The following is a 15138-nucleotide window of genomic DNA, read 5'->3' as shown; positions in this document are numbered from 1 at the left end:
AGTTCAAGGTGTTGCTTAGAGTGCGAAAGGATTTTGGTCTAGAATAACTTAAGAACTGCCTCTTCCAGTATGATCTTGATTATTTCTGATCAGCTAAGAAGGTCCTATTATGTGCCCTCACCATAAGCTTTGCTATGGCTGGTGGCAACAAAAGACAGAGTGTAGTGGATTGAACTATAGATGCTAACTATAGACTACAGCTCTGGATATCATGGTTTCATTCCCTGTTCGGCCGTGGAAACTCACTGGGTGACTTTGGGTGAACCACACATTCTCTATTCCATGATAGTTTCAATTTAGGGTCACTATAAATTGGAAACAACTTGAAAGAGCTCAACAACACCAAAGGAGGACCGGTCATGTGCCCTCACCATAAGTTGTGGTGTGGCTGGTGGTAACAAAAAAACAGGGCCATCATGAAAATAACAGCAAGCCCTGCATAAACCAGTCAATTAGCCTTGGCTCATGTTCAACTTGAAACTCATTCCTAGAGGACATTATGCCTTTTTCCAGACACCACACATTTAGCAGAATGAAAACAAGCTACCAGAAGCCTTAAGATTTCACACCTGCTTCATAGCTGATCTGTGAACAGTATGCAATCTTTTACCTCTAATTTAGATTAACTACAAATGTATTATGTTTGTCTGTATCCAGCCCAAGGTGGTTAATCTTAATTATGGCTTGTTGAAACTAGCTAGATTCAAAGCATGTCTTAGGCCCGTTACAGACGGGCCTTTAAGTACGGACACAGTCCGTACTAGGGTTAAAAAGGGGCGTCACTTCTGGACGCCCCTGTACAAAATGGGCTGCCACCCCCTTTCAACATGGAGGGCTGCATGACGACGTCACTACCGCCCGCCTCATACGGGCGGGCGGACTGACTCATCGCCTCCGCGGGCAGGGCCTTAGTACAGCTTTCCACGGAGCAGGAAGGAGGCTCCGTTTTCGGAGCTCCTTCCTGGTTGCCGCGCTGGGCGCCAGCCTTCAGACAGCTCACCCGCTACGCAAGGAAAGGGGCCAAGCGGCCCTTTCTCCTCCCCCCGCCACCGCGGGTGTCCTTGGGGCTTGAGCCCCAAGGACACCCCTTTCCAGGCTGCGGGGAAGCGGCCCTTTCCCGCTTCCCCGCGCCTGGAAAGCGGCGGATCGGGCTCTCAGGCTGCCGGTCTGGCAGCTGAGCCCCGATACACCGGGGAAAGCAGCAATTACGGCCGCCTCAAAGGGGCGGTCTGTACACGCCTTTGTAACCTGGTTTGTTAAGTAACCATAGATAGCATTAATGAATTTTTGAGTTGGCAGATGATTCAAATTGAAGCTGAAACCTTCAGAATTCCTTCTCATAGCTGCACTGGAAGAGGGGCAGATAATGAACAGTAAAGTTTGCTGTGGCTTTTCTTTTCACCTTGCAAATAAAACTATACCTTACTGTATTTCAATACCGTATCTCATCAGTGCTTCCATCTTGAAAAAACAATGCAGGCAAAAATGAATCAGGACAGATACCTCGTGTTGCGTGCAAAAGTCTAAGGGACACACCACATGTCATATGACTGTATTGAATATACCTATATGTCCATAATTGTATTTGACATTACCGCTCTTTAAAAAATAGCAATCCAGAGGGGCAGGATGGGGAAAGGGTGTTAACTTTCACTTTGGGCTATGATCCTGGACAAAAAACTCTCCCTGCTATGCTGCCGGAGGGGACTAACTGTGGTTCCAACAAACCACAGTTAGCCTAAAAATCTAAAAGCAAATCTAATTGATCAGCCAAAGGTTTTCTTGTCCAACTAACCGATACAGAGCATTTTGGATAACCATCTCCCAGCTCCCCGTTTTTCTGGAGTAAAAAGCAGATTCTCTCAGTCCTGTCTTTTTGTACATAAAGGCAGGTGAGGAAGGAACACAAAAACCGAAGGCTCCTTTGTGATCATCTAACCATTCCTGGTTCTTTCTTTTTTATGCCTGAGGGAGAAAGAGAGAGGAGAGAAAAGGGAGAGAGGGAAGGCGAGCAGCTTCTGGTTTCAATAACCATTTGGACAGGTTGATTTCCTGTCCCCTCCCTTCTTTTAGTTTACAGAAGGATCAGGGACAGCATGCAGGCTCGTGATGGTGAACCTTTTGGCGGCGAGTGCCCAACTGCAACCCAAACCTACTTCTTCTTGCAAAATGCCTCTGTCCCTCTGGCTTTCTAGTAACTTAACTCTGGCCAATGCTGTGCGGGGTGACGCACATGTGCCACAGAGAGGGCTCTGAGTGCCACCTCTGGCCTGTGTGCCATAGGTTGGCCATCACTTGGCATAGGAGATGATGCTGCAGCAAAAGAATGTGCAAAGTTTCTTTAAAAGCACACTAGAACATGGGAGGAGGACCATTGAAGAGATTTTAGGATAAGGCGCTACGATCACTGAATATCATCTAAGGGGCAAAGCGCAGGAGCAAAACAGTCAGCAGCAAATGTGCCTACATGTTTTGTCTGTTTTAAACTGATCTGAAGCTGAAAGAATCTTGTTTTTCTTTTTGCTCTGTACCAACCCCCACACACCACAAAAACACCAGAGATGCGAGAGAGAAACACACACCCATTGGAATCCTAGCACAATTTAAGCAACGTCTTGACTTTCAGCCGGCCAAAGCACACATTTTTGCAGGATTTGTAATGGGGAGGTTGTCTTTACAGAAAAAGTAGACAGGTAATTCTCATTGCTCCTATATAATAGAGGGGATATGCTGAAGATGTTCAGTTTTGTAATGCAAAATATTAGCATTGATTCAAATTCACTGCTTCCAGCTCCACAACATATAAATAAAACATTCAAAATATGATTGTTTTTTGTAATAAATTGATCAAGGGGAACAATCTTGTTTAAAAACCAAATTATATGTGCCCATGAACAGTCGTTCCCTCTCCCACTCTATTTAATAAGAAGTATGTTCATGGATCTAACTGATAATTAGAGTGTTAAGAATTAGTTAACAATCAGAATTATTTTTGATATTTTTCCAAATTGTCTGTTGAATGTCCTCAGTATTTTCATTAATAACTCAAGACTCAGTTGTTCATGTACCGACATACAGGATCATGTCAAGAAAGAGTAATCCCCCACACTTTTGAAAGGAGTGAATTTTCAAAAAACATCTAAATGCATAACATTTTTTCCATTCCTTCCTCTATAGTGGTGCCGGCGTTACGAAATTAATCGTTCCGCGGCCGCTTTCGTAACCCGAAGACTCGTAAGCCGAAGCCATAGGCTAAGGGAAAAGCGCGTTTCGTGCGAAAAAGCGCCGAAAGCACCCAATTTTTTTGTAACCCGAAACAATTCGTACCCGGACATTATTCCAATGGATTTCTTCGTATCCCGGATTTGTAACCGGTATTCGTATCCCGTGGTACCACTGATATCAAACATAGTATTTCATTGATTACACCTTTTTGAAATTAATCTTGAGTGCATAACTTATTTATTTAAAAAAAAACTAACACTGAAATTACAATACAAACATATACTGTGATTTGTTATGGTGTTTGCAGAGGAAATATCTGAAGCTACACATTAATCACTGAGAGGAATGGGTTTTCAAGATGCAAAATATAAAAACATCCAGGTGAGTTAGCAAAATTATATTTTGTCTGCTAAGGTTAATATTCCTAATGATTCAACTCCTTGGAAGATCACAACAGAACTTAGACTCATGATAGTTTTGTTTTAAAAAAACCTTCCTATCTCTGGCTATATTCAAAATAGTATTCGTCACCATTTCTGGTGACAGTTTGACACAAATGCTGCATATACTCTAAAAATATTATTAGTTATGGGGATGTGTGTGGCTGACAAAGAGTCTGAAAGCATCCACATCCTTGAGTGTGTTAATTGGTACTGTTCTCCAGCTTCTGCATCTCCATCTTTATCTCCCATCTGCAACTTCCTTAATATATCACCAACTTACCGTGTTACCTGGGCTAGAAACTACCCAGGTTTTCCGACATTTTCGGGTACGAAAAAATCCCATCGGGCATTATTGTTCCGGTTTACGAATGTTTTTTCGTGTCCTACGAACAAACTTTTGGTTGCTTTTCTCCGGCTTTTTTTCGCACGGAAATCGCCTGGCTTTTTCCCATTAGCGCCTATTGCATTTCGGCTTTCCGAAGGCTTTTCGGGTTCCGAACGCGGCCGCCGGAACGAATTACTTTCGTAACCCGAGGCACACTTAAGCAAGGGGAAATAGGACCAAACAAAACTGGGAAATATTAATTTTTTTAAAATGGGGGAGAAGCTCTCAAACTACGAGGCAGTATGGTGTAGTCATTTGGGTGCTGAATTAGGACACTGGGAGACCAAAGTTTGAATCCCTGCCTAGCCATAAAACCCTACTGGGTGACCTTGAGCAAATCACACAATCTCAACTTTGGAGGAAAGCAAGGGCAGACTCTTTTTGAACAAATCCTGCCAAGAAAACTCTGTGTTAGGTTTGCTTAGAATAACTATACGTTAGAAATGACCTGAAGGCAGACAACAACAATCTTAAACTATTGCAAGCTTACAATTTTCACCTAATAATTTCAAAGTTGGAGAATATGCAGTACAACCACCCCCAGGCCTAAGTTAAAAGAAAATTTGAATCACCAACAGGTCTACTATTTTCTATCAGTACACCGGTACTCTAAGCGTTCTGTCTTTAAAACTCAGTTATTGTTAAGAACCACAGTACAGAATTCACCCCTATATATAAGTACAGGAACAACCTTACAGTGTGGCCTTAAGCTAGTGTCAGCTCCTCCCAAAACCTTTTACAACACAAATGCATGCCATGAAGGGAATCAAAACAGATTGCTACCTGCATGGTAGCCTCATCTTAAAGATAACTGAGTAAGGGATGAAGGGAGAGGAGAGAAATGGGTTGCTTTGATCCATTGGAATTAGCAATTGGAAGCATGTCTTCTCAAGGAAGGCAGGACTTTGATGGCTGCCCAAACCTTTGTGATCAACTCAGATCACCCATGTGGAATTTTGGGGCCAGCAAATGAGAGAAGGCAAGAAAGCCCCATTCTGGGACTGCAAAGTGATCCAGTGTGAGGAATTGATATGGGAAGATGTCTTTACTCCTAAACCGGTGGAGCCCAGTATTGGAAGTCCAAATGACCACCTCTCTTTTAGGACTACACTCATCCCTCCACATTTGTGGCTTTGACTTTTGCGGATTTGATTATTTGTAGATTTTATTAGTATGTTCTCTCTAGGAATATCTATGTCCTCCAGTGCAACCCTATGGTCAACTTTAACCAAAAGTCACACTGAAGGACTCCACTAGGAATCTGTAGCTCCTCCAGTGCAATTCTATGGTCAATGTCTGGCAGATATTGACCACAGAGTTGCACTGGAGGACCGAGAGATTCCTAGAGAGGCGTTCTCTCAGATAAAAACGTAGGAGTTTATCACATGGAGAGAAAGCGTCATGCTCCCTTTTTTTGTTTTGTTACTACTGCACAATTGAGGAACAGATGATCACACAACGTTAGAATGATCGCGTTGTCAACAAGTTATCAAAGTGTCATGTTCCCGTCAGATTGTTTAAATCATTAATAACATTTCAAAAGCGCAAACGAAATGTTATCAGCACACTTACAAAGCACTTCAATTCCGCAATTATGCAATTGCGCTTTCATTCCTGGTTTTCTATTTGGCACTGCCTCTCTCTCTCTCCCTCCTCATCCACCCTTTCAGACAATTCACCATTAGTGTGAGGACACATACCAATAGCTCCAAAGTACCAGTATCCATCTCTGAAATAATCCCAAAAATATCCTCCGTCCCTTAACAACACTGTCTAAGGACTTGGATACCAGAAGTCAGCACTAGAGGTAAAGCGGAACTGCAAAATCACAGCTATGACCGGGGGGGGGGGGGGGGGGCACGACGATTCAACAAGGTCTTTTCTGCGCATGTGTAGACACTGCAAAAATGGAATCAAAATGCTTCAGGTATGTACACTAAAAGCACTATTCTTCTGTAATTAAAGTGGAACTGCATCGTTTTTAGTTTAGGTGTGATCATCTCCCATTACTGTATCGTTGCTATTCCAGTACTGAGCAATTGTGCAATGGTAACAGGGGGAAAAAACGGGAGCATGATGCTTTCTCCCCCATGTGATAAACTCCATAGTGTTTTTGTTATTTGCAGTTTTTCCACATTCACAGGGGTCCTGTGCCCCTAACCATAGTGAATGTGGAGGAACATTCACATTCTCGGTAATTCTCTGCTAAGTAAATGGCAGATTAATTGCTTATTAGGCTAATTGCCTAAGAGTTTCATACTTTATGTGCCAGGGCATTCACAATGAGTTGGGTTTGAGTTTACATTAATAAATGGTCACATTTAATAATGTAAAGTCAAACCCAACTCACTGTGAATACTCCAGCTGTAAACACCAAAGCCAGTAGCAGCTGCTGGAAAAATACTTGGGGCTGGATGAATAAGATTATTGTACCAAGGCAGTGAAAAAATTATTCCATCAGCCTGTGTAGCGTGTGACATGGGCGGGTTATAGACCGCCGCTTTGAGGCAGTCTGCCGCCACCGCCGTTTGCTCCGTAAGGGAGCCGTCGCAGCCACACCACGCGGCTCCCTTACAGAGCAAAAAAGAAGCTCCAAAATGGAGCTTCTTTCTGCGGTGCCCTAATGATGTCACAAGGCACCGCTGGCGCACTTGTAACGTCATTAGCGCCGCGACACGTTCGGACGCACAGCGTCCGATACGTAAAGATGGCGCCGGCCGTGTGGAACGGCCGGCGCCATATTGTACAGACAGAGTCCGTATTAGACCCAGGGGCGTCTAGAAGAGACGCACCTTTTTTAAAACGGGACGTCCTGCGGACATCCCAAGTGGCGGTCTATAACCCGCCTTAGAATCAAACTAAAAAAGAGTGTATCAGCTATCTCAACCCCTAAAAACACAGTTTGCTAATACTAAATGTATTGGATCTGATGACCAAATGTGTAGCCTGCATTTACAATCAGTAACAATTCAGAATTCTAAAATATTCATTGAAAAAAACATTACAATATTTTGGGTTGCTCCCAGACTCAATCATACGTAGAGAAGATCCACTACAAGGCTTAGGATATTTGTAACTAGCCATTGTTCATCTCAATGAATCTACTCTAAATATGATAACGTCTGGTCAATTTTTTTTATTAAAATTTTTAGACTTATACATGAGTATAAACAGTGTGTGTGTGTGTGTGTGTGTGTGTGTGTGTGTGTGTGTTCAATTCTATTTTAACAACCTGCACAAGTTGCTCAAATTTTTGGCACACGCGTGTTTTTGCCTTCAAGTTGCCTTTCAACTTATGGTGACCCCTTGAATTTCATAAAGTTTGGGACAATATCAGTTTGGACATACAGCTAATGTTTCTTGTATCTAAACATGCCTTTGCCCTTCCTGAATTTAATGAGATTTAAGTATACGTACTTATAAACTTGTCATACATTTATCTGCCCTAGAATACACTAAATACCTAAATACTTGGTACTATTTCAGAGGACTCAGGATTCTGGTACACAATGGTACCGCCTAATCCATTTGTGCCTCAGGATGTAAAGATATCCGTTATTCCTTTCTTTTATTATTCCTCTCATTCCCCCTAATCTGTGACCCAGTCCTTTAAATTCCTATTTAAGAAGGAGAATTTAGATTAATTCAACAATTAAAGCCTAAAGGTTTTTTAAAAACAGTTTTCTGCTTCTTCTGTACATTTTATCTCCCTACCCTATTCTAGGATAATCAATAAATACATCTTCACTTACAAAACAATATCAAAAGGCAGTCTCAATTTAATGGTACATATGATCATATCAAGTTTCTTTTTTAAGAGGTTTTACTGATATGTACATATAATCCTGAACACTGATAAAGCACATGAAGAATATAGATGAATTAAGTTTGAGTTTGTTTGGTTTGGTTTTGTCAACATTTTATCACTGCACACATGCATATTATTAATATAAAGCCAGGGGAATAGGTACCAGTGAACTGAAATACGGTGCAAACTATGTATGTACAATGATTCTATACAAAATGTGGAAACAGAAACAGAACAATGGAGAATTAGTAATGCAACATTTCAGAAGCAAAATTTCCCCTTAGCATTCCTATTTTTGGTATTGTATCTCCCTACATCAACAAGATGACAGACTAGCATGCAATATACAAAGTGTAAATCCTCAAATCTAAGATTTAATTGCTTTTGCAGCAAGTCTTGAAACTAGAGCACTGGTGTGTAGCAAATGTTTCAAGTACAAATGCTATGTGCAGCAAATAATCCCCACATATCCAAAGAGTGGTTGAAAAAACTATTGAAACAAAATATTTTCTGCACAATCCAACACAGTATTCAAAATTCATTGAAACCAATAACTTAATGCATACAGTACTGAAGTTCATATTAGATAATGCCTAACAGTTCTCCATACAATCCAGTGTTTGGGGAACATTTGACAGCAGCTTCCCATCACCTCACTTTTTTGTACTACACAGGAAACACAAACAGTAAAGTGAAGACCTTGGATGTATAATACTTTTTAAAGCATATCAACACACCTTTGGCTCAGTTATAGAAATCTGTAAATGGCTTCACTGAAATAGGTCCGAACAATCCAGTGATTTCTTGAGGAATGAACAACTACAGAATATTTCATCAGTCATGATACTTAGCAAGATAAAGGTACCATCTTTTTATAGCAATAATGCAATCACCTAGATCTCAAAGCCATTTACCATTGACTTGTCCCATGGAATCTAACCTCACCATTGCCCTGTACTTAAAAACCTGTTTTTTATTTCATTTCTGAACTTTACCAAATGACATAAGTAATACTGGCATAACAGATGCCAATTAAGTTAATATTTAATTTGCCACAAACAATCCAGGAAAATGCATATCTTGCTTGATGAAGGAGAATAGAAAAATGTGTGTTCCATAAAACTGGGTATTGTTGGATGTGGTTTGTTTTTACCATTTTAAAGTATATTTTGGGATTTTTCCTCCAATCCTAATACCTAACCAGTAGTACCTCATCAGTCTGATCAGAATTAGGAAGGGGCGTACCTACAGCATTCCATCTGTTCCTTTAGTTAGATTTCAATTAATGCTGCAGTTTTGTTAGAAAAGTTGATGATTGGGATGTTAGAACAAAGCAAGAATGTAGTCAGGTGCAAAAACTATATACAAGTACAAAATAAATTCTTGCATACATTCCCCAACAATTATGCTTAGGTCATTGATAGAGTCATGTTAGGTAAGTTGCTTACTAGATATGTTCAGCCCATTCTTAGCACACACACATACTGTACATAAACACACACACACACATTACCTTCTGTGTCTTGCATATTTGCCACTAACATGACCACTGCCATCACAGCCAGGGGTAGGACAGCTGTAAAGAAGAAGGAATTAATTATATAGGTGTCGGTGTGCTGCTCAGAGATTATATTAAAAGCAGGCGGTAGGCATTACAGAGATGGAGGGCAACAAAGACAGAAAAAGAGAAATCAAATAACTGAAGGGAAAGTGGGGGGAGGAGATGCTTTTTATTAGCAAATCCCAGGGGAATTAATTTCATCAGTGCAGCAGGGCATGAGCAAGCCACCAATGAACTTGAAAGTGCATTATACCCATTAAAAGGCATGAATTTTCTAAATTGCTAATGGGGATACATTTTATACTCAGAGCACTAACCTGAACAGCTCTTGTATGGCTGGTTCCACGGGAACTGCAGAGAGATGGAAAATATATAAAAATTTATCATCTATTACAAGTACTCCCCCCCTTCTGCTGAAAATTGCCAAAAAAAGGCTGTGTAAAAAAGCAAGGGTCAGAATGAATCATGCAAAGAGATTCTGGAGGATGAAGGTCACCCTGAGCAGCGGCCTTGAGTGATTTACTGAAGCAAGAGACATACCTCGAACACCTTTGGACCGTGTGCGATGGCGCTTCTCGTCTGCATCCACCTCCATCTGGGAATAGATTAGCAGGCAGTCAATGCTCTTATCCTGCATGCACAGACTATCAATGCACAGACTGATACAGTCTCTCTCACACAATGTATTGACAATATTTTAATTCCATTTTATCCTGAGAGGGGAGAGTCTGCATTAAGAGGGTTTTTCTTTTCTTCCCCTTCCCCCCTTTTTAAAAGCTCCCTACATTTGTTTAGAAACAAAAAAACACATGGCAAATTTTATTCTAATCACCTGGTTCATGTGCTCTCTTTCTCTCTTGCTTTCTCTCCCCCATCCCTTTCACTCGCAACCAATTTTATGTTTAAAAAAATGCATTAGGTTTCGTTCCCTACCCTCCCTTTCTTTATGAACAGTTTTTTTTAAAGGAAAGCCAACAGAGGCAGAATATAACAGATTTCTTTGCAATCTAAAACAGAGGTCAGGTATTCTAGCATATTGGGAGGCTTTCATGAGAGATTTTATAGTAAAAAGAAGAAAAGAAAAAAGAGTGGAAGCACAAAGAGATATTAACATTTGATATATCTGCCTGGTCTTCCTTTAATGAAGAAATAGCTCCTCACCCCCACCCTGTTTGTCCCATCATATTATTTTGAAGACCTCTAGTTCTTGTCAACTTAGTCAATCTATTTTTCACATGTTAATATTTGCAATAGTATCTTCAGGTTTACACATTCCAAGCCCTGCTAACTGAATCATTCTTACTGATCACAGATCTATATCTGCACTATTATATGTTGACCAGTAACCTGTGAATGGAAGCCCCTTTAAAGTCAATAGATGGAACAGATCCCCCAGTACAATAAAGAGAGGAGATAGTTATATACTCAGATTTAGAATTCCTGAATGAAATGAATATGTAAACCATTACAGGTGGATGGTAGCTTAGTGAATGCATTACACTACTCATATTGAGAACAAATCTCTGCACTGGAGTGACTGAGTTGGAGAGAACCTAAGTCACAAGGACCTACTATGGACAACTCTAGGATGCTTCAGACCCAAATAATCTCCAACAGATTGTCATCTGGAGTCTACTGGAGATTTCATCACACTAGTCATATGACACATCATGAGTAATAGAAATATTGGTATCCTCTGAACTTCAAGTAACTATTAAACGGCCAAAGTTCTTTCAGTGAAAATGTCTTGGTGTAATTAAACAAGTTAAATCTCAGTATCAGAGCCCAGTGGGAACTTATCCTTCATCTCTCAGCACTGCTGGATTCCCCACCCAAAAATCCTCCTCAAAGAAGGAAGTTAAAACCATTCTCACTAAATAAATGACTATTTTATCTCACCTTCATTCTAGTTACTTTAAAAATAAAATATTTTTTAGTTTAGTAATGACTGTAGATAGTTTTGACTTTTCCCCTTAGAAGTTTCATTGAGCACAGTATCACTACTCTCTTTTCAACTATTGTATAATAACACTACTGCGGAGTTTGGAATATTGACAATTACCCCGTATGTGCTACCATGCTAAATGTAGCAAAGATACAAATGCTCACTTGCTTAGCTCTTTCAATGGCTTCCCTGTGTATTCAGACCTATGCATTCCCTGTGCATTCTGGACCACACCAACAGCTATCAGGTCAGAACGCACAGGGAAGCCATTGAAATCCACAAACACATGGACAACTTCAATAGGAAAGAAGAAACCCTGAAAGCAAACAAAGTTTGGTTACCAGTCCTGAAAAACTCCAAAATCAAGACTCAGCACACGCAAACGAACATCACCCAGGGTCAGGGGGTTTTTCCCGCAGACAATGGAGCACTAAGACATAATTTCTCCTTGCATATCCTCCCACCCTGAGGCCTTTCCATTCACCAACAGACCAACACACAGATTAACATGTAAATCACTTCCTCTCAACCAAGGGTCACACAGTATATATATTCCACACACCTCCATGCCACCACTCTCTGAAGATGTCAGCCACTGTTGCAGGCAAAACATTAGGAATAAAGTTTTCCAGAACACAGCCACATAAGCCAAAAAACCCACAAAAACTATAGTACCTGTGCTATTGGTTTTTAGGGTAAAGTGTACGCCTCAGGCACGTTGATATTTCAGAGGACTACAGTGGTTTCTGAATTGGTCAGAATACTCCATGGGCAGCCTGGAGTATTCTGATCTTGTTACAAGGCCCTGTGTTGCACCAGGCAGCTGTTTGAATATGTGTCCTATTGTTTCACCTGACACAGTCATCGCCCCGGTGCATCGCTCACTCTGAGGTCAGAGTGAGGCACCCAGTGTCAATCACATGGCTGGGCTCCTCGTTTTGATTTCAGAGTGACTGATGCACCACAGTGGTGTCTGTACTGGGTGGCACAGCAAGACACACATGCAGATAGCCTTCTGGAACCACAACAGAGTGCTCTGGAAATTCTGGGAAGATCCAAAGCAAAAGGTAACTTTTAAAAATACATTATAAAGGGGGTATGCCTCAAGTTCTAGTGAGGAACAGGCTGGACATCACCTGGACTGTAGTAGCAGAACTGGGATTGGAAGTGGATGGGGGGCATTTTATTTGGCCTATACAGACAGTGCCTAAGTTTACTTATGAACCCCTGTACAGACTCCTACTCTGTTAACAGTTTTGTAGTCCCTTTTCTAGGTTCATTCCTGGTCTGGGACAGAATTGGCCCTGGTAACCTTGATGTACATTAGTTTTATCAAGACGGAGCCACAGGAGAAATGCAACTGTGTTGCTCTCAATCCATCTCTTTGATGTTTTTGACATAACTGACAGAGAGGGACAAACTTCTCTGCATTTCATGGAATAGAGTACTGTACAATTGTTCTCATAACTTTAACAGGGAATATCACTTGGCAACTCTCTTTTGTCCTTTGGCAACTGTGCATGGGAGGTCTACAAGATACAATCTTGTCTCTGTTCAACTTCTGCAGCAGTGGTGGTGGATGTGAGGCTCTTTAGCTGTTGTATATTTGCTACTCTCATCTACCTTTGAAGAGAGCTAATAAGCCTGCAGTCCAATAACTTTTGAACATCCACATTTTCCCTATCCTGATCTATATGAAGCTGTTGGAAGTGTTCATTTAGAGGTTTTGAGTATGGGATGGCATTCAGCTTTATTTCTGTGACATATGTAACTCAGGAGTGCTTTATGAAGCCCAATTTCTAGACCAAGTGATAGATAGGATGGAGACCAAACTGACACCAAATCCTGGTAAAACAATGATCTGGCAATTGAGCAGATACTGGCCTGGAGAGGCTTGCATTCTACCTGAAGGAGCAGGCACATGATTTTGGGATGTTTGCTGAACTAGCATTGTTAATGGAAACTCAAATGGCTGCAGTGACAAGGAGAACCTTCCATCAGTTGTGGCTGGTGTAACAGCTACATCTGTTCCTTGATGAGGTACCCCATTTACTGGTAACCTTGTGTGTTGACTCCTGTAACTTAACTACTGTAATGGTCATCAATGCATTGGAAGACACAGTTAAGGAGAAATACACTTTTCTGGGATACAGCTTTGTTCGTGTCATTTCCCACAAAGTCAGCTTCAATGTATGATGACCATATGGGAAGAGCCCTGCTCATCAATAATCCTATTCTGCTCAAGTCTTGAAAATGTGCGGCTGTGGCTTCCTTTACTGGGTCAATTCATCTATAATGTGGCCTTCCCCATCTCTTACAGCTTTTAACTCTACTGAGTATTATCATCTCTTCCAGAGAGCCAGTTATCTATCAAGATTTCATATCATTCTATTTAGCCCTAAACAACTTAGAATTGGAATACCTCAGAGAATACCTTCTCTCATACAGATCTGCTGACTACTGTGAATATTATCAGGGGACATCTTGGTTGTATCGCATCTTGCCAATAATCTCGACACTGGCCTCAAACAGATGGCCCAAAAGAGCCAACTTCTGGACCATCTGGGGGCGGGGGGGGGCACATGATGCATGCCTGAGATCGCTCTGAGGCAGCGCCAAGTCCAATGAATGTGGCCCAAAACCAGCTGTGAAATGAGCAGTTTCTTACTGCTCCTTTTTGCAGCCCATTCGGGACCACAGCAGCAGGTGCCCTTGAGACCATGGCATTTTGTTCCTGCAGTCCCACGATGGTCCTGGGTTGATCGGAGTTGGAACGGCCTCTGGCCACTTGTACTGCCCCATCTGCTTAAGCTCATTGCCTAGTAAAACAAAAACACAGAAAGGACCTTTTCCATGGTGGCATCTATTATCTGGAACATCTTCAAACCCACCTATCCACCACGCAAATAAAACACATGCAGACTCTGTTTCAGTGTATGTTTAGAACTGCACCACATACAAAATAACTTGGTCTAATCATTAATTTTCCTACAAAACACTTGCACCATTTCAAATGCTTCATGATTCTCATTGTGGACAACAGTTATATTAACTTTTGTCTTTACAGTATCAGAAAGAATTATGGGGAGGATCATAACATATTTACTAAAAATGTTCAGACTCCAAAATGTTGGTGTAAAAAAGAAAATTAAGAAAATTATTAGTTCTCATCTTTTTTTTTTATCTTGTTAAAAAGAATCAGGCTTGTTTTTCAACTTCTACTAGTATTCTGTATATTATTTTTTCTGTTTTAGGAATAACTAGTTTTTAGTTATAGGTTGGAAATTAAAATCTGCAAATGCATGGTACTCGTATGAAAATACATTAACAAAGTCAATAATGTGAAAGATTTTCCTGGATTTTATAACTGCCCGCTTGTTTTATTAGAAGCTGAGAGCAGAGCAAAGAAACTAGCCCAGCATTTGTAAGAAACACTCTTAACTTATGGTCCATTCATAATCTAATTAGGTTTTTCTGGCAACCTGGCTATTTTGATTTGCAAATGTATACTTATGGAGCAGTTCAGACAGCTCATCACAATGGCTGCACTGATATGGGAAAGTGGATACTCTACCCAGCAGACCCTTTGTGAAGTGTAAGTTGCTGTTTTATGACAAAGCCACTCATATCAATTTTAAAAACATATTTCTCTATAATAGAGCTATAACAAGACAACAGCAGCCACAGCTGGATTCCCCTTTTTCTTCTGCATTGCCCAAAAATGAACTCTTTCACTTATATAAGTAGTTCTATGTTTTACACACCTATTAT

General features: G+C 40.9%; 1 protein-coding gene across 1 annotated transcript in view; it reads right to left on the bottom strand.

The window, feature by feature from the left end:
* MYT1L (myelin transcription factor 1 like) overlaps nt 1-15138 on the bottom strand; it is a 409399-nt gene that overhangs the window by 165991 nt on the left and 228270 nt on the right. The window contains 3 exon segments of the mRNA XM_042477632.1: nt 9375-9437; nt 9740-9773; nt 9963-10017. Coding sequence (XP_042333566.1) covers nt 9375-9437; nt 9740-9773; nt 9963-10017 — 152 coding nt within the window.

Source organism: Sceloporus undulatus, chromosome 1 (assembly GCF_019175285.1).
Source record: "Sceloporus undulatus isolate JIND9_A2432 ecotype Alabama chromosome 1, SceUnd_v1.1, whole genome shotgun sequence".
NCBI classification, from domain to species: Eukaryota; Metazoa; Chordata; class Lepidosauria; order Squamata; family Phrynosomatidae; genus Sceloporus; species Sceloporus undulatus.
Note: the sequence above shows the minus strand (reverse complement) of the source record. Positions and strands in the feature narration are given on the sequence as shown.